Genomic DNA, 27,174 nt, shown 5'->3' with positions numbered 1-27,174 from the left:
CACCCTACCCAAGGTCAACACCTCCACCCTATCCCCATAACCCAGTAACCCCACCCAACACTAAGGGCAATTTTGGACACTAAGGGCAATTTATCATGGCCAATCCACCTAACCTGCACATCTTAGGACTGTGGGAGGAAACCAGAGCACCCGGAGGAAACCCACGCACACATGGGGAGGATGTGCAGACTCCACACACACAGTGACCCAAGCCGGGAATCGAACCTGGGACCCTGGAGTTGTGAAGCAATTGTGCTATCCACAATGCTACCGTGCTGCCCTAACTTAAGTTAACTGCCCTAACTTAACTTAAGTTAACTCATTTCAAATCTCTGTCCCCGAGATGTGTATTTATAAAGGACATTGTCTGCTATTATCTAATTCATCCCTGCCTCTCAGTATGTTGCAAGGTTAGGTTATTTTTATGAGTCTTGATCCTGTTATAGTCCTAAAGTTAGCTTCCTGCACGACTGTGCCTTGTTTATACTGCCTCGATAAACTTACGTCTTATTACTGGAAGTGAATTTGGTGAATACGTGGTAACAAGCACATGCAGATCTTTTCTCCCAGAGTCGAAATGTAAACGCTTAGATGCTGCCCCCGGCAGCAAACTAATATCTAAATATTTGAACTCAGAAACCTCCAAGTGGTAACGTTTTACTCTGAACTGGAATTACATTGTACGGCTTGGGTAAAAATTAGAAACGGCATCACATTAAGGCTGATGCTACTGAGTAAACATACCCTTAGTTAAATGCCTGCAAGATCCAGGGAGAGGACTCTTTTCTTTGTGAGGGACAGGAATCCCTGGAATAAGATAATCCCGGCAGGGGGAGGGGGGTTGGGGGGGCCTCATATTTCTTGGAAAGGACCCTAGTTTGGTAATCCTGTGGTGACCCTTACACTGGATCTTGAAAAATTTGGGAAAACGTGCAGTCCTAAAACTCAGAAGGCCATTCAACCCATCATATCTGTGCTGAAATGAAATGAAAATGAAACGAAAATTGCTTATTGTCAGAAGTAGGCTTCAAATGAAGTTACTGTGAAAAGCCCCCAGGCCCCACATTCCGGCACCTGTTCGGGGAGGCCAATACGGAACCCGGACAGTTCTGGACAAGGGTGTGCTGGGCGGACGCAGGAAAGGTGGCTGTCCTCCTGGAAGTTGGAATTTAGCCCAAACATTGGCTACTAAATTCTGCAACCCCCCCCCCGCCGCCCCCTGCACCTGCCCCTCCGTCCCCTCCCCCTCCTCCTTCCAGACCACCACAGCTACCGAAAAATCCCACAAACAATTCTAGGGGGCGAAAAGATGGCAGGATCAGTAAGAGCCTGTAAAGAAAGAACGGGGTGACAACGAGCATAGGGAGTGGGACAGAGCCAGTAGCCTCCTAAATCACAGAGATACCATCAAACTAGAGATGGTGGCAACAGTGAAGACATCATTTGCAGACATTCTGGTCCCCTTTAAGGTGGTGCTGGAATAGATGGAGCAATGACTGGAGATGCAGGAGGCAACCATCAGGGAGCTGGAGAAAGCAGCAACCGACCACAGTGGTTGAATTGCCTCATTGAAGACAGCAATGGCATGCTTGGTGGTGAACCAGGGGACTCTGAAAGGGAAAATCGAGGACCAGGAGAACCGGTCGTGAGGCCAGAATCTCCGCCTGTGGGCCGACCGGAGGGTATCGAGGGCAGAAACCCCATGGAATAATTGGCCAAGATGCTGGGGAAACTAGTCAGGGGAGAGACATTCCCCATTCCCCCAGAGGTATGCAGAGCCCACAGGTCACTCCAACCAAGCCCATCATCACGAAGCTACATCAGTGCAAAGATGTGGAGAAGGTCCTGGATTGGGCAAGGCACACATGGTCCTGTAAGTTGGAGGGACACTCGATCCATGTGTACCAAGTGATTTGGGTGGACCCAGCCAACCAGGCCAGGCGCCAAGCTGAATTCAACACAGCCAAGGCAGCCCTATACAAGAACAAGGTGCGGTTTTTGGATGCTGTACCCGACCAAGCTCTGGGTAGCCATCCAGGAGAAGGAGCATTACTTCACCGCACCGGCCGAAAAGGACAGACTTGTGCTCAGGCACGAGCTGGGAAGGCAGCAGCAACAACATTGAACACAAACTTGTTTAAGAAATAAGGACAATTGCGCGGGATAGAACTGCCTCATTTTCGCTCTGCTATGAGTCCCAGCCACCGCACTCGCAAGCAAGCTACCGCAGTGGGGTTTAGGAGAAGTGTGAGCCATGGCACAGCCCCCGAGGGGGATAGAATGCCTGGCAGATGGGGGGGGGGGGGGGGAGAGAAAACTCTAGATAGGGAGGAGGAAGCGGGGAAAGAAGAGGGAGGTGGGGGGAGGCCCTCAGGGGCATGGGGAGGGGGAAAAGGTGGGTAGACAAGCCCAGGGGGAAACTGGGAGTGGGCTGGGGGGGGATGGGGTAGAACACTGGCTACAGTAGGGCGCATATAGCAACAACAGAAACAAGTATACCACAAATGGCACTTTTGGATGGCCCCCAAAAAATGGAAACCCCAACGTGCAGGGGCCCATCCACATGGTGAACATGGCGATAACGGCCATCTTGGATGGCCCCCGGACAAAGAAAAACCCCAGATTGCAGGGACGCAGCCGCAAGGTAAGTATGGTTGACCCCGCAGGAGAGATGGTGGACAGAAAACCCCATCAGGATAGTCACCTGGAACGTCAGAGACTTAACGGCCCAGTGGAAAAAAAATCCAGAGTCTTCACCTATCTGAAAAGTCTGAGGGCCGATTAATTCTTCCTCCAAGAGACATCTGAGGGAGAAGGACCGACTGTGGGTTAGAATGAGCTGGGTAGGACAGACTTACCAATCATTCTACGATAGTCACTATTTGAAAGAGCGAGACCGAGGGGAAGGGATCTACGCGGACATGTATGGATGACTGTTAGAAGAGGTACACTCACTCCTGGATGAGACAAAGAACAAATGGAAGGCAGAGCTAGGTACGAAGATGGGGGAGGACTATGAATCAAAGTACTGCACAGGGCAAACATCACCTCCACATGCGCAGGGCTGAACCCAACGTAAATAAAGGTGGTGCGCAGGGAGCATCTAACGAGAACCCGAATGAGCAGGTTCTCCCCGAAGGTGGAGGCCAAATGCAAACAGCTGGCGATCGGCAGCACCATCCAAGGCTGCAGACCTGTAGTCCAACCTGGCGGAATTTCCCAGGCTGGAGAAGATAAAATTTGCCATCCATGGGTTGGAAGCCATTCGCCAACTTGTTTCAAGACCTGTAGACCTGTTCTTAGCCAGCAACCAATAAAGGCGGGTGCGGTGTGGGGGATGCAGAGCAAGTCATGCAACAAGGAAGAGAAAGAAAGGGGGAGGGCAAGGGAGGGAGGTAAGGGGATGAATGCACCCAAGAGGATCAGGCAGAGGGAAGGAAAACTAAAACAGATCGGTTTGTTGGCAGATCAATGCCAGAACCAGATGCCAGAACAATCAATGCCAGATCAATGCCAGCAGGGTAGCAAGGCAGCAGGGTAGCATGGTGGTTAGCATAAATGCTTCACAGCTCCAGGGTCCCAGGTTCGATTCCCGGCTGGGTCACTGTCTGTGTGGAGTCTGCACGTCCTCCCCCTGTGTGCGTGGGTTTCCTCCGGGTGCTCCGGTTTCCTCCCACAGTCCAAAGATGTGCGGGTTAGGTGGATTGGCCATGCTAAATTGCCCGTAGTGTCCTAATAAAAGTAAGGTTAAGGGGGGGTTGTTGGGTTACGGGTATAGGGTGGATACGTGGGTTTGAGTAGGGTGATCTTGGCTCGGCACAACATTGAGGGCCGAAGGGCCTGTTCTGTGCTGTACTGTTCTATGTTCTAACCACATTGTACATAAACCACTGTAAATATGTGTTTTGGCCAAGTCTGACAATGTAAAGTTGGGCTACTGTTGCAGTTGTCTGTTGGAACTTTCTTTTTGTTGATATTCGTGTTGGTTTTGTTTGGCTTTTGTGATAAAGAATGTTAAAAGCTCAATAAACATATTAAAAATAAAACTAGAGGAAATAATAATATTTCTGTACTGACTCTTTGAAGAGTGTCACTCATGCTTGATAGCTCTGAAGATAGGTGTAAATCTTGTACTCGAGTGTACAAATTCCCATGGCACGTTTCCTAAGGTGAGCAGCTGCTCATAATTTTCTTTGTTGTCTGTGGCATTTTCATACATAAATGCGAGCCCTTTAAATTATTCTGCACGCCCGCGCACACACAGTAACTTAAAGGAAGCTACATGTATTCGGTACCCGCTTGGTGTCATCACTGCTGCAGGTTGCCTGGAAATCCTCGTGACCTGGTGCCAAATTCCAGCCAAATAAAGCAATTCAATAAATTGAACAGAGGTGTTTTCATTTATGGAGGAATCCATAGGAATCCTAAATATAAAGATAGTCACTAATAAATTCAAGAAGAAATTCAAAGGAAACGTCTTGACAGAGACAGTGGTGAGAATCTGGAGCTCCCAACAGTGGGGAGTGGTTGAGGTGAATAGCATCTCGAGGGAAAGTTAGAAAAGTGCAAAATGTAAAAATGTAAGAGGATATTCTGATTGAGTTAGATGAAGCAGTATGGGAGAAGGCTGGTGCAGAACCTGGCATGGCTCAGCTCGGCAGGATGGCCGGTTGGCCGGTTTCTGCATTATAAATATTGTAGAAATGTTGTGTAATTATATAACAATAACCTTTTATTATCACAAGTAGGAAGTTACTGTGAAAAGCTCCTATTTGCCACATTCCGGCGCCTGGTCGGGTAAGACTAGCATGGGAATTGAACTCGCGCTACTGGCTTTGTTCTGCATCACAAACCAGTTGTCCAGCCCACTGAGCTAAACCAGACCCTCCGGTAACTGGATTCAGAATTCATATTCTTTATCCTTTTGGAAAACACATTATCGAGGTTCTTGCAATTATATAGAGAGAATGTTTCCTCTTGTGGGGAAGAGCATAGCTAAAGGCCTTCAATAAAGATACTCACTATGAAATCTAATAGGGAATTTAGAGGAAACCTCTTTTCCCAGAGAGTGGTGAGGATGTTGAACTCTGCCTCAGAGCGGCTGAAGTGAATAATGTCACTGCATTTTAGGCAAAACTAGGTAAGCATATGAGGGAGATGGGATAGAGGGTTCTACTGATGGATAAGATTGAGGAAAGATGAGATGATTCTTGAGTGGGGAATAAGCACGGGTATGGACCGGTTGGGCCAAATAGCCTGTTTCTGTGCTGTATATCCTATGTAATCCAATGTAATTTGAATTCCAGGTTGCTGTGCAGCTTAGAGGGAGCATTGGGTATGTCGATAATAACCAAGACCAATATTTTCAAATACTGAATTGTACAACACAGACTTGTGACTGGCTCATACCACTGGTAGACCTCTCCGTCCTTGTGGCACAGTGGTTAGCACTGTTGCCTCACAGTTCCAGGGACCCGGGTTCGAATCTGACCTTAGGTGACTGTGTGGAGTTCGCACATTGTCCCCATGACTGCGTGGGCTTCCACCTGGTGCACCGGTTTCCTCCCACAGTCCAAAGCTATGTGGATTGGCCATGCTAAACGTGTGCCGTAGTGTTCAAAGATGTGCCGGTTCGGTGATGGAGTGGTGGAGAATGGGTAGGGCCGTGGACCTAGGTAGAGAGCTCTTTTGGAGGGTCGGTGCAGACTCAATGGGCCTCATTCTGCACTGCAGGGGTTCTATGGTGCCTGTTTTATCATTTAATGGAGGACTTAGCAATTGAAACATGCTGCCTTTCCAATTCAGGAAGGATTCAATTATGGGGACATCCAATAGCAGTGGACTGGGCTGAACCAGAGGTTGAAGTTGATGAGGAAACAATGTCGTCAGTCAAAATTTTATATGTACGTAATCTTATGCTGCCAACCAGTGAAGAAGCGATTGAAAAAGAATTTAATAGCATCAAACCAGGTACGAACGGTACAATTTGAATATTAGCAATGTGTGATTTGGAAAGGTTGTAATCTGATTTAAATGTCTTCTTTCAGATTTTAGAGTACCTGAATTTTATATTATAAGTGGAGCAATGTCAACTCACTGTGTACAATGTAGCACAAGTCGTAAAATATCTCAATCTTGATATTTTTAATTGGCATATCTTCAACAGCTTTTTGGGGGGAGAATGCCAGACTTCCACCATACACTTTATGAAGATGTACCTTGGATAATCTGGCTCTAATTTTAAGATTGTTCCTTGTTCTGGACTCACCCACGAAAGGAAATGATCACTACCTATCCAATCAACTGCTGTGATCATCATTAACACCCCAATTAGATTACCCCTTAATCTTTTACATTCAGTGTGTATCTCAACAATGCACTGCAGGGCTTCTTTTGCAACACGTTCCAAACCCTTGATCTCTACCACCTAAATGAACAAGGGCAGTAAATGCATGGGAACATCAGCACATGCAAATTCTCCTCCTGGTTATGCAACATCCCGCCTTGAAATTGTGTTGCCTTCCCTTCACCGTCACTGGGTCAAAATCCACAAACTTCGTTCCTAACAGCACCATGGGTCAACTACACGAGATGGACTGCAGCAGCTCAACAAGGCACCTCGTCATCACATTCTGAAGGGCAGCCCCACACAATCCAAGAATGGAAAGTAGAAAATTCACGGGGATACAACCCAATTTATACAACCCATTCTCATGGTTTAATACTTTTAACCCCAGTATCATTCTAGGCCGTCTGCTCTGCAACTGAGCAAGAACAATGGCCTGGATTCCTCAAAAATGGAGCTATGTCCCCATGCCCGCCAGAAAACGGGCTCGAATCACTCCGGATTTTTTTCTAAAATGTCCGGGGTGAGTCCCCGTTTTTAAGGGGGCTTGCAGGGCCCCGGTGTGCACCGCGCAGCTCCTGCTGCCGATATGGGCCTGGCACATGCGCGCAGCGGCCACCTGAGGGGCCGACCCTGCAAAACTTGGCGGACCCACACAGCGGGCCAGCGTGGAAGAAGGTAGCCCCCCTCCAGATTGTACGTGCCCACCAATCATTGGCCCCCGATCGTGGGCCTGGACGTCGTGGAGGCCCCTCCCAGAGACTGATCCCCCCGCCCGCCACCAGGACGGCCACCGGAGCCGCAAGCTAAGGTAGAACCATACAAGAACCACGCTGGTGAGAACACGGCTGGTTGCCCATGGAGAGTCGCAACGGCCCCCGACCGACACCGCTTCGGCCGCACGCGTACGGCTGGCGGCGATTCTCCGGTCACCAGAGAATCGCGCGAAGGCGTCGCGGGTCCGATGCCCCATTCTCCGGGAACGATTGCAGTGCGGGGGCTCAGAGAATCCCGGCCAATATATTCCTCCTGAGGTGTTGCACTCAGAACGGAATGTGTTCTTCAGATAAGATGTAAGCCGTGCTCCGTACAGCAGTAACGTAAGTTCTACCCCTTTAAATCCCAGCCTTCCTGCGATAAAGGCCAATATCCCATGAACCTTTTTAGATTCCTCATGTCCGGGAATTTCTTTTCCTCCTGAATTGACGCAGGGTTTTAGTAAATCGGAATTTTAATCTGAATTTTTTTTTCTCCCCCAACAGATCGCGTGGCTGCTGGTGGGGTGTGTGCTGTGTGTGTGTGTGGGTGGAGGGGGAGGAGGAAGGATTGTGGGACATTGTGGCGGCATGGGGTGGGGACTTTGTTCTCCAGGGCACATTGGAACAGATGGTCTATTTTTGTACATTCATTACAGGTGTTCATATTTGTAGTTGACGGGGCAAATTAATTCCATGAAAGAAGTTTATTCGATCACCATTATGAGATTTGAATGTTTTGAATTGGTGTGATCGCACATTCAAACATGGCATGATATGGAATTACAAGTTCTTGCACCATGCAACAGATTCATGATTTTCATCCTGTACAATGGCCCTGAGGTTCCACCAAGACATCAGTGCGTTCTGGGCCGAATTGACTGAAACAATGCAAACGTTTGGGCAATTTAATCATGACTAGGACTTTGTTAGATACAATGACTGTTTCAATGGACATGAACTTGGCTCAAATGTGTTTACTTTCAGGCATAGTTGAAAGAGTCAAGAAAATCCGAGATTATGCATTTGTTCACTTTGTTACCCGAGAAGATGCGATTAATGCCATGAACAGGATGAATGGAAAGGTATTATTGGAATTTCTAATAACCAAGGCAAACTGTGAGTTATGCATTGGAAGATATTGATGATAACACATGTTTTCTGTGCGTTCCTGAAGGTGTTAGATGGCTCACCGATTGAGGTCACGCTCGCCAAGCCTGTGGATAAGGACAGCTACGTGCGTTATACCCGAGGCACGGGCGGCCGAGGGGCTTTGCTGCAAGGAGAATATACCTACACCTTAGGACAGGTATACGATCCTGCAGCTGCCTACCTTGGGGCTCCTGTTTTCTATGCACCCCAAGCCTACGCTGCTATTCCCAATCTGCGGTTCCCAAATAAGGGGCATCTCAGTGCGAGGGGGATGATACGAGCTCCCTCTGTGAGAGGTAATTCCAACTTTCGGCATCTATCCTACAATAACAGCAGAAATCACAAGTACAACAACAGTATTGATTCTAAATGTTAGGAGCTGGTGCCTTGATAAGCCACTAACAGCTTCCGAATTCCTTTCGTAAAATCGGAAAAGAAAATGGGATCAAGGATCAGTGAAAGAATTCAGGATGTAACATTAGTCTCGTAATCCAGAGACACCACAGGTACTTCATATTGACTAAAAATAAAGCAAAGCGTAAAGGCCACACAACCATTTACAGTTATTTGGAGAGCTCTGGCTCGAGAGAAAAAAGTGGATCAATCAAATTGCAATAGATGTTTAGGAAAATTTCATACAACAAATGATAGCATCACTGAACTAGATGAACATCTTAAAACCACTCCCCCTTCAATTCAATACTAAATCTTTTTGGCGGTTGAAAGGCCTGGAAAGCATTCAGTCATCAAAATGGTCAGTGTGTATGTATGATGTACAAATGGGACTGGACAAAAGTGGAAGACGAAGTGGACAGATTTGCTGGTATGGTTCCCTGGGGCCATATCGAGTGTAAGATGAGGGCCCCATCAAGAGAATGGTCAGATCTCTCAATAAATTTAACTTCACAACCGTCACCCCAGACATGGAGGGCCACTGCTGTGACTGCAGCCTGTCCAGGTTCCCCCTCCACAGTCACAGCCTGGCAGCTGAGGTCACTTTTTATTTTTAAACATTGAAATTTCTTAATCTTGAGACCCCTCGCTTTCTCCAACCTACATTGGCAGTGCCCATCTCTGACCAGGGCAGCACGGTAGCATAATGGTTAGCACAGTTGCGTAACAGCTCCAGGGTCCCAGGTTCGATTCCCGGTTTGGGTCATTGTCTGTGTGGAGTCTGCACGTTCTCCCCGTGTCTGCATAGGTTTCATCCTGTGCTCCGGTTTCCTCCCGCAATCCAAACATGTGCAGGTTTGGTAGATTGGCCATGCTAAATTGCCCTGTAAGTCAAAAAAAGGTTAGGTGGTATTACGGGGTTAGGGTAGAGATGTGGACTTAGGTAGAGTGCTCTTTCCAAGGGCCGGTGCAGACTCAATGGGCTGAATGGCCTCCTTCTGCACTGTAAATTCTATGAACTATCTATCTATGAACTGTGACTCTTAAACTGCCAATCCTTCAGTGTTGGGGGATTTCCTATCGGCCATCCAGCCTCGGGAGTCAAGCTGCTGCCTTTTCTTGGACAGGGCTCCCGGAAGAGGCTACTAAATTGTTTGCATCCTCCAAGATCTCCCTTGGGGGCATTGGCACCTGAGGGTCCCTGACCTGCATTTAATCCCAACAGCGTAATCAGGACTCTGAAATGAAAATCCTGCCTATTGTGTGGGCAACAATAAGACTACATTCTCCTTAATAACACAGTTCACTGGTGTATCGGTGCAGTTTTCAACCATACTACTCAAAGAAAAGAAAGATTTGAAATGCAATAGTTTTCCAATTTTATGTTCAATTGGCTGCAGTTGCTAAATTATTTGTGCTGGAGGCAGTCATTCACTTTGTCCCATTTCTATCCATGTGTATTCAGGACAAACTAATGTGTTGGAAAGAAAGAGTTACAGATCTGACTGAGAACAAAATAAATGGTGCAAAAAAAAAAGTAAATGAGTGATGTGACTGAAAACAGTTCAGTTGTTACAGTAAATGTGTGAATTTATCAATTTTTAAAAAACATTTTATTCAATGTGAGCATCACTGGCTGTGCCAGCATTTATTGCCCATCTCTAATTGCCCTTGAACTGAATGGTTTGCTAGGCCATTCAGAGAGCATTTAAGAGGCAACCACATTGCTGTGTGGATCTGGAGTCACATGTAGGCCAGACCAGGTAAGGATGGCAGATTTCCTTCCGTCAAGAACATTAGTGGCAATGGTTTCATGGTCATCATTAGACTTTTAATTTGAGATTTTTAAAAATTGAATTCAAATTTCATCATCAGCCGTGGCGGAATATGAATCCAGGTCCCCAAAGCATTACTCGGGGGTCTCTGGATTACTGGAAAGTGACAATACCACTATGCCACCCTAAAATTGAAAGCATTTGAAGGTGATGCTGATTTGCAATGATATGTTTTGAAAAGTCTTGTGTGTCACTAAAATTCAGACAGTGGGACAATTTGTCAGTTGGATAATCTACATTGGGAATGTCTTGAGCAAAAGAAAAGTACTTTTTCTGGTTTGCACATTAGTAAATCCTGTTAGAATATGTGTGGTGTCTTATGAAGGAACCAGCTTAATTTTGATGAATGATTATAGTCATAAAGGAAGAGTATTGTGGTTATACGTTCAAAGCATGCCAACCTTGGAATGGGTATCGTTTTCAATCACTAATCACAGGTACTTTGATTTCTTTACTCACAAATTCAAAATTAAAATCAGATTTCCATAAAGGAATCGCAAATCTAATCAAAATGTCTCGTATTTTGAATGGCAATGTTTTGCTATCAGATATTTTGCATTCAATATGGAAATAACAAAAACAGAATCAGTTTTAATCTGTGCATGTTATAAATAATGCTGAACCTCAAACATAAGCAATATTCTGAAAGATGAGCTCATTGGAAATTAATCGGCAACATTTTCACATGGAGTTGATGTGCTGATTAAAAGCTTCTTCGGGGGTATGAAAACCTGCCTCAGGATATTTACCCAAGTCTTTCCCACCCCCTCACCCCCTATTTTGTTCATTAATATGTAATCTTTACAGAAACTGACCACAAAATCATCATGGTAGCTTTCTCCATGGCCTGCAATCAAGGGAAATATTTCACCTAAGTCATTTCCTCTTTAATTTTCATACCACCATGTGAAGTGCCGAAGTGGAAGATGCACATGCCATTATTTAGTGCATGGACGCCATCTTTCAACCAGCTTGATGATCGAGGTTCAGCCTTTTCATTTAAAAATGAGAATCAAGGTGATTTCTGGTGATTCAGTTTGATGCCTTCTTGCATTCCTAGAAATTTACATGAATGTACCTGTAGGGGCTGCAGGAGTTAGAGGGCTAGGAGGTCGAGGTTATTTGGCTTACACGGGTATTGGGCGTGGTTATGCAGGTTACCACGTGAAAACAGACAAACGGCAAGAGGAGAAACTTTACGATCTCTTGCCCGGAATGGAACTCACTCCAACCAACCCAGTGACCCTAAAACCACAAGGAATGAAGCACTCATCTCAGGTAAGAGCTTTTATATGTTCCTCCCAAAGGTTTCGAAGCTTCATGGCAGTTAAAGTTGTTCAATGATGCTGACATGGGGACAAAATATAATTATGTTTTAATCCAGATCTTAGAAGATATATGCCAGAAAAATAGCTGGGGACAGCCAGTTTACCAGCTTCACTCTGCAATCGGGCCTGACCAAAGACAGCTCTTCGTATACAAGATCACCATCCCTGCTCTTGCCAATCAATACACAAACATGTATGTCATAACATTTAATTTTGCATTATATTTATCTCGCTTATGTTCCTGCAATGGATCATGTGTTGAGACTACTAACATCAACAGCAAAATTAGAGGGGCGAACTGACTATCTAGCCAGGTTTGAAACGCAGTCTTTATTGTAATGCGGGAAATGCAGCCGTCAATTTGCTAATCAGTAAGGCTCTACAAAAAGCAACTAGATAGCCTGCTTTTAGTGATGTGAGCCGACAGATAAATATTGAACAGGACACCAGGAGAATGACTCTGTTCATCCATAGCACTTCCAATGATACAGCATTCATCAGTACCTGCACCATCATATGGTCAGCCTCAATCATATGCTCAATTCCCTGGAACAGGATTTAAAATCGCACCCTCCTGACTGAGAGGTGAGAAAACTAAGCCCTGAATTATGGCTGACACCTCTGCTGGTAGCGCTCAAGTACAAAGTTTCACACTGCTCCTCACTGCGCACAGTGTAACTCAAGTGTAGTGCTAGACCACATTTAGAAGGTTGCCGCGAGGCCCACTGCACCTTCTGAGGACTTTGCAAATTTATGCACCCTTTGAAACTTGGGATTCGTGCAAATCGTCCTGTTGAGTGCAAAATGAAAAACTTTTAACAGCATGTCTCTTTTTTCTTATTTTAATCCAAGTTGAAATGTTCTTTTTGATATAATTGGATTTGAGATCTAGTTCCACAATCAAGATTTTTTTTTTAATACATCTGGACATGACCAGAACACTGGCCGGGATTCTCCGATCCCGCGCCAGGTTGGAGAATCACCGGAGGGACGCGCCATGCCGCTCCGACATCAGCCCACCGATTTCCCGGCGCCGATTCTCGGGCTCCCGCGGGATTGGCGGTCCGGGCCCGCCCCCGCGATTCTCTGCACCTCGACGGGCTGAGTGCCCGCCGAATTCTGCCACGTCCCGCTGTCATGGGTTACGTATGGTCCCATCCGGCGGGACCTCAGAGTTCTGGCTGTGGGGGCCATCCTGGTGGGGGTGGTGGGGGAATCCAACTCCGGGGGGGGGGCTCCACGATTGCCTGGCCCGTGATCAGGGCCGACCGATCGGCAAGCGCACTAGTTCCGTGGGGGGCCTATGTTCCTCCGTGCCGGGCGCCTGTAGGGCTCCGCTATATTGCCCAGATGCTGGCGCGGAGACGGGATCACATGTGCATGCGCGGACTCGCGCCAGCCGTGGCACACATGAGCGGACCCGCGCCGGCTGTGGCACGCCGGCTTTTAAGCGCTAGAGCAGCAGACACCACTCCGGCGCCGCACTAGCCCCCGAAGATGGGGTGAATACCTGGGCCTGGAGGCCCATTGACACTGGAGTGGCTCGCGCCGCTTTTGAGCCGGCATCAGAACTTGGCCACGGGATCGGAGAATCCCGGCCACCATGTCTGATAGAGATGATAAAAATAATTATTTTATCCTGGTACTCAAGGAAGATTGATTTCACAAATCGACAAGCTAATTGCAGCCTGTACAAAACACTTAAGGGAGCAAACACAATTAAATCCTTCTGGTGTCTCATCTCTGAACATTCTTATTAGCCTCACTACTGTTATCTTAAGATATGAGCTGTGAATGTAAACTAAATTTTAGCCATCTTCAAAGAGATAGTTCAGATGGAAGAAATGATAATGTGGAAGAAATACTTCATTTCAGTCTTTTCGTCCTTTTTGAAGCAATCTTCAAGCATTACTTAATACTTTTTTAATTTTCCTGTATCATTCCCATTTAATTCACATTCAACAGGCACTTTAAGGGAGCACTTGATTTAATGCCTTGATCTCAAATTAACTAGTTAGGAGTTGCTCTGTTTTTGCTGCCACCATTTAAGGTGAATAGACATTTGGACTTATATGCATAGAGAGCTCAGTGCAAGGTTCAGTGAGCAGTGTGACTTGAATGTGCTACTTGAGTTTTGCTCTCTACAGAAAGTTTCAAACCAGAAATGCAACTGCACCGTCATCTGTAATGGGGAAATTATGGTTTTTAAGTATTCGTTCCAGCTGTGGATATTGCCACACAGAAGCATATTGATTATAAACGCAAACAGGGAGATACTTATTGGTGCTATTTCCTACCACATCTTCAGTCAGTAAAGGTGAAAAGGTATAATCAAGGCCAAGAGAAAACAAGATATAGGTTAAGGTGATAGTCTGAACTCGACAAAGATTGTAAAGTCTATAAGAGATGAAAGAAATAAATACAGGAAGGAAATCGTCTCAAATTGAAGTCTTCAACAAACAACAATCACTTGTCCTCAGTTCTTAACTTTGAGATTTTACAATTGGACTTATTCATAAATGAAACAAACCAGCCAGATAAAGAAAAAGGTCAACTGCAGATATATCTCTGATAACTGAAGGGTTACCAAACCGTGTTTGAAATTTGGCATTGTATTAAAAAACTAGCTAGTGATTTATTTCCTGTGCAATACAATGGCAGTGACAGTGCAGGTGACCAGCACTTGATGTATTTTAAGTGTTCTCTTTCCAACATCCACTTGAGCAAAGAACATTCTCTCTCAGGCAAAGTTAGTAAATTCCAGTAGCATTGTGAATGCCACAGAATTTGTGCCAAGTGCAACAACTTGACAAGCTTGAGATATCCCTGCAAGACGGATGAGGGAGAAGGATGGACAAGCACCAGAGAAGTTTCTGTACCACCTTCAGAAAAAGACACCGACTATTCAACCTGCTGATGGGGTGTCCTGAGTACAGTGTTAAAGAGTTTCCAGTGGAAATAGTCCAGCCCTTCCTACTACTTGAGAATGGTTATGCCAGGAAAGTCAGACTCTTCTCCTGAACTACGTTAGGGGAGGAGAAGGAAAGTCTCTATCGAATCTATCGTACACTTGAGAGGAAACTCTACAAAGTGGCAAAAGCAGTGGGTGCAAAAGAGCCCAAGTATTAATTCTAAAATAGATTGATGGTGAACCCAGCGGAACCTGGATAATGGAGCCCAAAGAGCACATTGATAGTCTTGGCAATTGATCACCTTCCATGTCAAACATAAGAACATTTTTAAATATAAGTATATATGGACAAACAAAAAAAAGTATTTTATTGTAAACATGCTGATGATTAAATAGTTACTCTGAAGGCCAATGGCTTTCAAATATTTGGAAATTATCCACTGCAATATTCAGTCAAACAACCGTGTAAACATTCTATCCCCCATCACTCATTCCAGTACTGAGCTCAGAGTTATAACAACAGCCCAGTAGTGGAGACAATGATTTATAAGTAGATTTTGGCCATACGCCTCACCATTCAAGAATATAGACAAGCGACTGGATTTTTGCTATCAAGATGGGAAGCTTCAGTCAGGAATAGTCCTGACTCAACAGACCCAGCTCAATATACATCGACTCTGCATGCACTCTTTTTGCTCTGAGGAGGTAGGGGTGAGGTTGAGTTGGCCCTGTTGACCTGGGAGCAGTTTGGGTACAACTACAAAGACAGCCACAGCTACAGACACAGCCAAGTGCAGAGGCAGGCTGGTTAGAAGGCCCACCTCCTCATCCATCACACCCACCCACTCCCCAAATGACCTTCCCCCCCTTCTATGGTCTCCATGCCACTTTATGTCCCAATGCCAACTCCATGGCCCCATGTCCCTGTTCTACCTCCATGTTCCCATCCAAACTCGATATCTCTTCCGTGCCCCTTCCCGTATCCGCCATCCCCAATCACCCAGTATGCATTACAGAACCAACGAATCATATAATTTTTTAAAAAATAATTTACTGGATTTAGGCATCACTGGCTAGGCCAGCATTTAATGCCCATCCCTTGGGATCATTCACAAGGTGGTGATGAGCTTCCTTCTTGAACCGCTGCAGTCCTTGAGGTGTAGGTCGCTAGTCCAGATCAGTTTCTGATCAATGGTAACCCCCAGGATGTTGATAGTGGGGGATTCAGCGATGGTAGTGGTAATGTCAAGGGCCAATGGTTAGATCCTCTCTTGTTGGAGATGGTCATTGCCTGGCACATGTGTGGCATGATTGTTAGTTGCCACTTGTCAGCCCAAACCTTGATATTGTCCAGTTCATGTTGCATTTGAACATGGACTGCTTCATTATCTGAGGAGTTGCGAATGATACTGAACATTGGGCAGTCATCTGCAAACATCCCCACTTCTAACCTTTTGATGGAAGAAAGGTCATTGATGAAGCAGCTGAAGATGGTTGGGCCTAGGACACTACCCAGAGGAACTCCGGCATTGATGTCCTATTGCTATAACAATAGCAAGTCTTGAAGTGCACTTTTTAAAACACTAATTCAAAATCTGCTTTGAAAGGACTACTGAAACAAATAATTTTTTTTAACCTCAAGGATGTCAATCAGTCAAAGCAAATACCCCTGTAAAAACAGACCAGAACTGTATCAACAGAAAGAGCTGACCTTATTATGAATGCTTGGCAGAGCTCCACAGCTCACATGTGTTCACTCAGCAGACAATCTCCTTTCACAGACTGAAGTGGGATGTTTGATTTTATTGATTGGCATTTTTGAGGTTATTATAAATTATCCTTTCTTTAAACTGTTTCTTTCAATGTCATCTGTTTATTTGGACAATATGAAGAGTGGTGAAATAAGGTAAAGCTTCTGTTATTGACAATATGGTGGTTCTGATTGGCACTTTTATGTAAGGGACATGGGTGATATGGAGGGGAATGCATTCAGCCTTTTAAACATACCATTCAAAAAGTTTCCAAATCCAGACTACGCTTCACAACTGCTCTGAAGGGCCGTGAACCATGTGTCCTCGAAAAGCTTGCTCAACTTCATGAAACTTGTTAGGGATGGTGAGGTATGAGATACCTACCCACCCATCACACCCCCCCCCCCCCCCCCCCCCCCCAACAATGGAACCAGCCACGTTGGAAGTGTGGGCTCACCAGCTGAATGCTTGACTGCTTATCCCATGTTGGCAAAACTTGCGGGTGCCAGGAATGGGGTTGAGAATCCCGGAACTGAGTTCTGCCCGTCATTTAGCCATTAAAGTGCATTATTTAACTCCTACTTTTAATTATGCCATGTAATGGTATTTCAGTCTATTGTTTTTGCCTCCAGCACTACGGCAGATATCACTTTCTTTTTTCTAATTTAGAGTACCCGATTCTTTTTTTCCAATTATGGGGAAATTTAGCGTGCCAATTCACCTAACCTGCACATCTTTGGGTTGTGGGGGTGAGACCCACACAGACATGGGGAGAATGTAGAAACTCCACACTGACAGTATCCTGGGGCTGGGATCGAACCCAGGTCATCAATGCCGTGAGGCAGAAGTGCGAACCACTGCGCCACCATGTTACCTTAAATGATATCACTTCTGAAAAGAACTTTTATTTTCATATTTATTCAGAATTTACATTTTGCTATTTTTAAATTATCCCTTGATCCTTCATTTTTAATGGACCCCAAAGCAATAATCTAAGTTCATTTTATCCGTACTATTTGCTATCTTCTAAGTTTCAATAGGTGAACATATGGATTAGGAATAGGAGGAGGCATGACCCCTCGAGCCTGCTCTGCCATTCAATAAGATCATGGATGATCCGATTGCGGTCTCAATTCCACATTCCACATACCCCCGATAAGCTTTGAACCTATCACTGCCTTAAAAATATTAATTAACCTGCCGCCACCGCTTTTCGAGGAAGAGAGTTCCAAAGACTCACCACCCTCTGAGAAAGGAAAAAAATATCCTCATCTCCATTCTAAATGGGAGACGCCTCATTTTGAAACTGTGTCCCCTGGTTCTAGTCTCTCCCTCATGGGGAGGCATTCTTTCAGCATCCACACTGTCAAGTCCGCTCACGATTTCATGGGCGCGATTCTCCGCTGCCCACGACGGGTCGGAGAATAGCGGGAGGGCCTTCCCGACAATTTTCCCACCCTCCCGCTATTCTCCCCCCCCCCCCCCCCCCCCCCCCCCCCCCACGACACAAATCGCTGCTCGCCGTTTTTGACGGCGAAGAGCTATTCTCCCCAGGCCGATGGGCCGAGTTCCCAGGCCTTTACAGCCGTTTTCACGAACGCAATCACACCTGCTCTCACCGTTCGTGAAAACGGCCGCAAAGTGCCGTCCCGGACAACCATGGCACCGATTGGCACGGCCGCACCACAGCCGTGCCAAGGGTGGCATGGGCCTGCGATCGGTGGGCACTGATCGCGGGCAGCGGGTCCGATACCCGCGCACTATTTGTTCTTCCGCCGCCCCGCAGGATCAGTCCGCGGGGCGGCTGAGGGGCATGAAGGCCCGCGCATGCGCGGGTTTTACGCGTCTGTGTGATGACATCATCCGCGCATGCGCAGGTTGGAGCCGTCCAACCCGCGCATGCGCGGCTGATGTCATCGTGCGCGTCAGCCGCCGTGACGCTTGGCGCGCAGACTTAGCGACGGTCGCTAAGCCCACGATGCCGTGATTCACGGGGCCGCGCTGCTAGCCCCACCCGGGGGGAGAATCGGGTCCTGGGAGGGGGCGCGGAGGCGCTTTTGCGGAGAATCGCGCCCCATATGTTTAAATAAGACCACCTCCCAATCTTCAAAACTCCAATGGATATAGGTCTAACCTGTCCAACTTTTCCTTGGAAGATGACCCATTGCCTCTTTTATAGTGTGTGTTCCACCGTGAGAGGCAGCACTCTTCATGAACGTTTTTTAAATTACTCAGTATAATTTTATGGAGAATAGAATACATTTACTTTTCCCAAAAGGTCGTGACTGTGCTTGAAAAAGGTAATTACCTCTCGGTCAATTGATACATTTGTAGTGGAAGTTGATCAATAAAAAATTGCGAAATGTGTTTGAATGCTGGAGAACTGTTAAGAGGTATGTTTCAATCACATGAGATTTATGAAATGAGTACAAAAATCATAGTGGGCATAAGGCCATGATTGAGAGAGCCAGGCAAGGAGCATGGAAGGAGAGAAACCCTAGTGTGGTTCCCTTAGTCCAAACTTCATTCTGCAGCTGGCCATGGGAAATAATTAGAGAAATACAGGCCTTGATATTCCTGGAAAAGCCATTATCAGGGAGTAGAGAGTTTGTGACAAAGAACTGGTGAGGCTGAGGGTGTGGAGGATCTCATTATAGTTTCTGATTTTCCATTTCCTTTGACCAAATTGTCAAGCTGGCTAGCTGTCAGACAGAAAAGGTAGAAGAAGAATAGGGGGATGGTCTACCCCAGAGAAAATCACATTGAAGGCAAAGGTTAATGTCCCTGTTTTCATGCTCCAGATACTACCTATGTATCTGATTTGCAGTACATTAGTAAAACATAACCCTGTGTACATACCCGATTATAAATTATGCATTTGCTTGCCGTGAAGGATTGTAGTGGATGTTTGTACTGAGAAATGAGCAGAATATTTTTTTTCTCCCAGCCAACCATTCACGCCGCCCAAACTCTGCACGGCCGTAGAAGAAGCAAAAAGTTATGCAGCGGAACATGTACTTCAAATCCTAGGTCTTCAGACTGAGGGCGCGGAGCCCCCTGCAGCTGCAGCTTTCACAGGTATGTGAAGGGGTATACTGACACCATTCATAATAACTTGGAGTATTGTGACTAGAACCATTTTATTGCAGTAAAGTAACTGAGTCATCATTTGCAAGGGCATTTTGCTGTTACAAGTTAGTATGTTTTATGCTCATAAAGACGAAAAGTTTCAATCCTGGGAAGCCGCGCTACTTGCTTCGAGTTCTGATACTGCACAGCCAGATAAAGAGCAATTCTCTGCATTCTCCCACTCTGTACCTCAACTGCAAAGGATACATATGTACTGTCCTAAGTACATAAGAACACAAGAAATAGGAGGAGGTGTAGGGTCTTCAACCTCTCGAATCTGCTTCGACATTCTGTAAGATCATGGCTGATCTGATTGTGGCCTTAACTCCATTTTCCTGCTGTCCCCTATAACCCTCAGAACATAGAACATAGAACAGTACAGCACAGAACAGGCCCTTCGGCCCTCGATGTTGTGCCGAGCAAATGATCACCCTACTCAAACCCACCTATCCACCCTATACCCGTAACCCAACAACCTTACTTTTTAGGACACTATGGGCAATTTAGCATGGCCAATCCACCTAACCCGCACATCTTTGGACTGTGGGAGGAAACCGGAGCACCCGGAGGAAACCCACGCACACACGGGGAGGACGTGCAGACTCCGCACAGACAGTGACCCAGCCGGGAACCAAACCTGGGACCCTGGAGCTGTGAAGCATTTATGTTAACCACCATGCTACTGTGCTGCCCTTGACACCCTTGTCGATCAAAAATCTGTCCAGCTCAACTTTGAATATATTCAGCGACTACTCACTGGGGAAGAGAATTCCAAATGTAAATCCTCCTCACTTCCGTCTTAAATGGGAGACCCCTTATATTGAAACTGTGGCCCTTAATTCTAGGTTCCCCTATGAGTGGAAAGACCCCCTCAGAATCTTGTGTATTTCAATCAGATTACCTCTCATTCTTCTGAACTCCAATGGGTAATAGGCCCGACTTTTCCTCAAAAGACAGACGCCTCATTTCAGAATCAGTCTGCTGACCCTTCTCTGAACTGCCTCCAATGCAAGTATGTCCCTGCTCAAGTACGTTGACCAAAACTGTATACAGTAATCTAGGTGTGGCTACACCAATTCACCATAAAGTTGTGACAAGGCTTCCCGATTTTTATACTCCAATCTCCTGGCAATAAGGGTCAACATTCTATTTGCCGCCCCCCCCCCCCACCCCCGCCAATTACTTGTTCTACCTGCATGCTGACTTTTTGTGATTCGTGTACAAGGACACCCAAATCCCTCTGTGCCTCAGCATTCTCCATTTAAATATTCTGCTTTTCTATTCTTCCTGCCAAAGTGGTCATCCACACTTTTTTGCATTTCTTTCATGGAGTGTGGTTGCCGCTGGTTAGACCAGTGTTTATTGTCGATCCCTAATTGCACTTGAGGTGGTTGTTGTGGTCAGCCACCGCCTTGAGCTTGTGAAGGTCATGTGGTAGCATTCCGAATAATTTGACCTAACCCTAAATGAGGGAAAATCTGATTTTAAGGATTGAAAACTTTAAACTTCAATAACAACCTCATTAAGATCCCACCGGATGGCTCATACCTTATTCAAAGCATCATTGCTCACAGGTTTAGTAGAGTGCAGAGTCTGGGAAGCTGAGGAATATGGGTGCTCACTTACTAGGGAACCTACATAGCGAACAGGCTCTTCCTCACAGCTAGATTGTCAGCCAGTGAAAATCTGTGGCAAAGCTTTGGAAATCCATCTTTGCTTTACAAGAACGAGCAGCTGTTCCCAGTGATGGAGGAGCGGTGTCAGGAATGAAGGTGAAAATTCAACTGTGCTGCCATTTTTTATAAGTGGGCAGCCATTACCCAGCTTGAACCTGGGCAAGCATAGTTCTTCATAATACAGTGGGACTGGTCATGAGTTTGATTGTGTGTGGACCTCACATAACACACAGAGAGACCCATTTAACACAATACACATTAAGCTTTGAGGTTAAATGTTGGGCTACATCAAATTCTGGCAGATTGGGTTGAATTTATGAATTTGAAATTTCAACTGGGGCGGCACAGTAACACAGTGGTTAGCAGTGTTGTTTGACAGTGCGAGGGTCCCAGGTTCGATTCCTGGCTTGGGTCACTGTCTGTGCGGAGCTTGCACGTTCTCCCAGTGTCTGTGTGGGTTTTCTCTGGGTGCTCCGGTTTCCTCCCACAAGTCCCGAAAGACGTGCTGTTGGTGAATTGGACATATTGAATTCTCCCTCTGTGTACCCAAACAGGCGCCTGAGTGTGGTGACTAGGGCATTTTCACAGTAACATCATTGCGGTGTTAATGTAAGCCTACTTGTGACAATAATGATTTTTTTTTTCAACTGAATTGCATAGAGACTAGACGTGGCAGTTGAACTTAGAGGCCTGTCCAATCTAACCTTGAATGGTTTCTTCCTGAGGCTGTTTGACTCTCCCAGAGGTCATGTTACAGTTGGACTGAACTAGGCAGTGATCTGGGACAAGGTTGATCGCCTGCTGCCTCATGCTGATAATAACTTATGATGTTTACTACCTTCCCACGCCCCACAGCTCATAGAATTTTCATAGAAGCATAGAATTTACAGTGCAGAAGGAGGCCAGTTGGCCCATCGAGTCTGCACTGGCCCTTGGAAAGAGCACCCTACTTAAACCCATGCCTCCAACCTAGTAACTCCATCTAACCTTTTTGGACACTAAGGGGCAATTTAAAGAACAAAGAACAAAGCAAAGTACAGCACAGGAACAGCCGTTCATCCCTCCAAGCCTGCGCCGACCATGCTGCCCATCTAAACTAAAATGTTCTACACTTCCGGGGTCCGTGTCCCTCTATTCCCATCCTATTCATGTATTTGTCAAGATGCCCCTTAAACGTCACTATCGTCCCTGCTTTCACCACCTCCTCCAGCAGCGAGTTCCAGGCACCCACTACCCTCTGTGTAAAAAACCTGCCTTGTACATCTTCTCTAAACCTTGCCCCTCGCACCTTAAACCTATGCCCCCTAGTAATTGACCCCTCTACCCTGGGAAAAAGTCTGGGAAATTTAGCATGGTAAATCCACCTAACCTGCACATCTTTTGACTGTGGGAGGAAACCGGAGCACCCGGAGGAAACCCACGCAGACACGGAGAGAAAGTGCAAACTCCACACAGTCACCCAAGGCCAGAATTGAACCTGGGTCCCCGGAGCTGTGAGGCAGCAGTGCTAACCATTGTGCCGCCCAACACCATGCCGTGCTGACAGCCACACAACCCTTCATAGCTGCTGTTTCCAGTGTTTTCTGTTAAAATGTACAATTTCAGGTGACTGTATTTTGTTTTTTTATTCATTTTTTCAAAGTCTTCCCACTTGTTATTTATTATAAGTCACACTTTATTACTTTATCAGAGTTACAAAGCCAGAGCTCAGAGTGTGGACAGGGGCAAACCCCTAATCCAGCTCCTTTCCTGCTCCAAAAAACAATTCAAATTGAATCCAATTAATGGTCACCACAAGAGAGACATACCAGATCCAGGCATTACTTAGCCCAAAGGCTGAGAAGCGATATACAATTGTAAAAATTAGCCTGGTGACCATCCAATTAAACCTGACTTGTCAGTTGTTATTAAATAGGGGTAGGTCGGTTTAGCTCAGTTAATAAAAGCAAATTACTGCAGGTGCTGGAATCTGAAACTAAAGAGAAAATGCTGGAAAATCTCAGTAGGTCTGGCAGCATCTGTAGGGAGAGAAAAGAGCTAACATTTCGAGTCCAGATGGCTCTTTGTCAAAGCTTTGACAAAGGGCCATCTGGAATCAAAACGTGAGCCCTTTTCTCTCAACACAGATGCTACCAGACCTGCTGAGATTTTCCAGCATGTTATCTTTGGTTTAGCTCAGTTGGCTGATTAGCTGCTTCATGATGTAGAACAAGGCCAGTTGAGGTTATTCTTTGTAGGCCCTGCTTTCTCAACCTTGCCTGAAGTTAAATCACCACCAGTCAGCACTCCCTCTCACAGGGGAAAGCAGTCTATGGTCATCTGGGGCTATGGTTACTTTATTAAATGGGAATATTTTGAGAATATGACATGCCGTGAGGCGTGAAACAATCAGCATTAGGCCCGTGTTCAAGAGACTCCCATAAAGACCACCCAAACAAATCTGAAAGGAATTGTGAATGCTCGGAAGTCATCTCCAGGGTCAAGAAATGCAATCAACAATTACAGTCAGAAGCACATATGCCTAACATCTTAACATCAAATTCAATTGTTAGGGGTGCGTGCTTCTGACTTCAGTGAAATGGGAAAGTAAATGTGTAAAAAGTGTGACAAGCACTTACTCTGGGTGGCTGCTGACATTCTGTCGCATGAGGATGAGACAAGCATACCTCTGGTGAGCAGTCAGGATTTTGCCATTGGATCTCTAATTTCAAGCCTTACAAATGAGCCATTTTAATGAGAGCACCGAAATACAAATGATGTCTTCGGATCATTTCCTCGTGTATGTTCTGACAGTTTGTAGCAGGTTCATGTCAGGAAGTCCATTTCCTTTCTGACTTGAACATGGCCTAGAAAGACAGTGTTCACCGCTGCCTGCATGGAACTGGAATGTTCTCCCATTTTGTGCTCCTGGTCACAGAACTGTAAATCCGCAAATGGAACAGAAATGTTGTAAAGTCGGGTGTTTTTTGATAATGAGACACAATGTGACCAGCTATTATGAGGAAAGCAGGTCATTTGACAAAACAAGCATTAATAAAATAAAAATTTTCAACGCACCTAACATTTTCATTTACAATCTCCAGCTTGCAAGCGAGCACCCAGGGTAATGATTGCTTTACATCTTCTTTCAGGCAGACCTCTGTCTATGCCTGTCTCCTACTTGGCTTCATCCACTGATCTCCCATTCCCATGTTATGCTACAGGATATGCATTAGCAGGTGCGGCAGCCACTGTGGCAGCTACACAACTGAAACAAGCCGTTGCCCTTGGCCAGGACCTAGCTACATATGCCACGTATGAAGGTTACCCGGCATTTGCTGTGCCTACACGGGGAGACACCTACGGAGCATTCTGATCAGACATGGACAATGATGAGCAGGTTGCCAACACACTTTAACAGCAACAATGGAAATTCTGATTATAAATTACCAGCGAAATGTAGAAATAGATAAGTAGAATGTGATTATTCTTATTGATATGATTTCAACAACCACATTCAAGATTTCAATAATAGCTAGAATCTAATTAGATTGCAAGCCTGATCAGCTTGTATACAAATATATCTAACTATATATATATAAATACACATATATATATATATATATATATACATACGTTAAGGATGTATCTTAAGTTAAGAGAACTTTTAAAACAAAGTAAGAAAGCTATATAGCCCTTTAATATTTTTATATTTCTCAGGTATAATTTGGCCTTCATGTTTACATTGTACTTCACAATTTTGCCATACAGGATACTTAGTTATTAGACTATTAAAGTGTTCATGTAAGGTGTGTGCAACTACTTTAGGTATACATGGTTAGAAAGTACCCATCTACATCACCTGTATTTACTGATGGAGTTCATGTTTACTAAATTCAAACACGTTATTTGGGCTGCCAAAAATGGCAACTGCATCACCAGAAATTATTGAAAACATTTCTATGTCCAAATGTAAGGCAAGTTACATCTTGCAAATAATGTTGCCAGGGAGAAAAAACATTTTTTGAAAAAATGGCTTCAAACGTACAGCTGCTATATTCCAATATCTATCAGTAGATTAGCGACTAAAGTTGAGGTTTTTTTTCAGTATTTAGCACATCATCATTTTCCTAGCAGTTGATTCCCTTTCTCTATTGCTTTGGCTGACTTTTTAGTTTAAAATGGAACAAAACTATTATTGTATTGTGTCAAAAAAAAAGCATTGACATTTGTATTTGAATTTTGTGAGGTATTCAGGAAAGTGCCAAGGCAGTAAACAGTGATAACAGTATTAAAACAAGCGCCTGGGAGCGTTTAGAACCTATTTTTCTACCATTCGTCAAAATATCAATGTTTGTACAGAATATAAAATTTTCTCTCAGATATTGAAATGTGCATTAAAGAAAATTATCAATCATTCATTAAAGAGACTGGAAAGGGATCCACAAATGGAACCTCACCAGCCTGACGGAGGAAGTTAAAAAGGACCTGCAAAGATGGAACACACTCCCGCTCTCCCTCGCGGGGAGAGTTCAGACGATCAAAATGAACGTACTGCCCAGGTTCCTCTTCCTGTTTAGATCCATTCCGATCTACATCCCCAAGGCCTTTTTCAAAGCGCTGGACAAACTCATCATGGCGTTCGTATGGGGGGGTAAAAATGCTAGGATCCCAAAGAAGGTCTTACAAAAAACAAAAACCAGGGGAGGGTTAGCCCTCCCGAATCTACAACTCTACCACTGGGCAGCAACAGCCGAGCGAGTAAGGGGATGGATCCAGGAGCCAGAAGCTGAGTGGGTGCGTGCGGAGGAGGCCTCCTGCATGGGAACCTCCCTCCGGGCCCTCGCCACGGCAGCACTCCCATCCCCACCCAAAAAACACTCCAGCAGCCCAGTGGTGACAGCCACCCTCCAATCCTGGAACCAACTGCGGCAGCAACTTGGCCTGACCAAAATGTCGAACAGGGCTCCCATCTGCAACAACCATAGGTTCAAACCAGCACTGACCGACGCCACCTTCAAAAGGTGGAGGCAGGACGGGGGGACACTGACAGTCAGGGACCTGTACACGGACGACAGGATCGCAACACTGGACGAACTGACAGAGAAATTTCAGCTAGCTGGGGGGAACGAGCTACGGTACCTGCAGCTCAAAAACTTCCTACGAAAGGAGACAAGGACGTACCCACAACCGCCACGACAGACACTACTGGAAGACCTACTGGACGCAAGTATCCTAGAGAAAGGGAACTGTAGTGACATGTATGACCGACTGGTAGATAGGGACGACACCGTACTGGACGCAACAAGGAGGAAATGGGAGGACGACCTGGGGATGGAGATCGGGTGGGGACTCTGGAGCGAAGCACTGCATAGGGTCAACTCCACCTCCACGTGCGCAAGGCTCAGCCTGACGCAACTAAAAGTGGTACATAGAGCCCACTTAACAAGAACCCGTATGAGTAGGTTCTTCCCGGAGGTGGAAGACAGATGTGAACGGTGCCAAAGAGGCCCGGCCAACCACGCCCACATGTTCTGGTCCTGCCCCAGACTCGTGGAGTACTGGACAGCCTTCTTCGAGGTAATGTCCAAAGTGGTGGGAGTGAGGGTGGAGCCATGCCCGATAGTGGCGGTCTTCGGGGTTTCAGAACAGCCAGATCTATTCCTGGGGAGGAGGGCGGATGCCCTTGCCTTTGCCTCCCTGATCGCCCGCCGTAGAATCCTGTTTGGCTGGCGGTCAGCAGCACCGCCCAGAGCTGCGGACTGGCTGTCCGACCTCTCGGAATCTCTCCAAATGGAGAAAATCAAATTTGCCATCCGAGGGTCGGACGACGGCTTCCACAGAACGTGGGAGCCATTCATGCGACTGTTCCGGGACCTATTTGTGGCCAATGTACAAGAGGAAGAATAGTCGGGGGAA

General features: G+C 45.9%; 1 protein-coding gene across 7 annotated transcripts in view; it reads left to right on the top strand.

The window, feature by feature from the left end:
- a1cf (apobec1 complementation factor) overlaps positions 1–25,474 on the top strand; it is a 53,677-nt gene extending 28,203 nt beyond the window's left edge. For 3 of the 7 annotated variants that reach the window (XM_038773107.1, XM_038773110.1, XM_038773114.1), the window contains 7 exons: positions 5,806–5,970; positions 8,089–8,186; positions 8,279–8,549; positions 11,542–11,759; positions 11,866–12,002; positions 19,419–19,549; positions 24,408–25,474. In XM_038773107.1, coding sequence (XP_038629035.1) covers positions 5,806–5,970; positions 8,089–8,186; positions 8,279–8,549; positions 11,542–11,759; positions 11,866–12,002; positions 19,419–19,549; positions 24,408–24,631 — 1,244 coding nt within the window. In that variant the 3' untranslated portion in view covers positions 24,632–25,474. The remainder of the gene's footprint in view (positions 1–5,805; positions 5,971–8,088; positions 8,187–8,278; positions 8,550–11,541; positions 11,760–11,865; positions 12,003–19,418; positions 19,550–24,407) is intronic. The other 4 variants (XM_038773112.1, XM_038773108.1, XM_038773111.1 and 1 more) reach the window with 4 other exon arrangements.
- Positions 25,475–27,174: the final 1,700 nt, after the last annotated feature.

Source organism: Scyliorhinus canicula, chromosome 16 (assembly GCF_902713615.1).
Source record: "Scyliorhinus canicula chromosome 16, sScyCan1.1, whole genome shotgun sequence".
NCBI lineage: Eukaryota > Metazoa > Chordata > Chondrichthyes > Carcharhiniformes > Scyliorhinidae > Scyliorhinus > Scyliorhinus canicula.
This window is presented reverse-complemented; position numbering and strand designations above follow the sequence as displayed.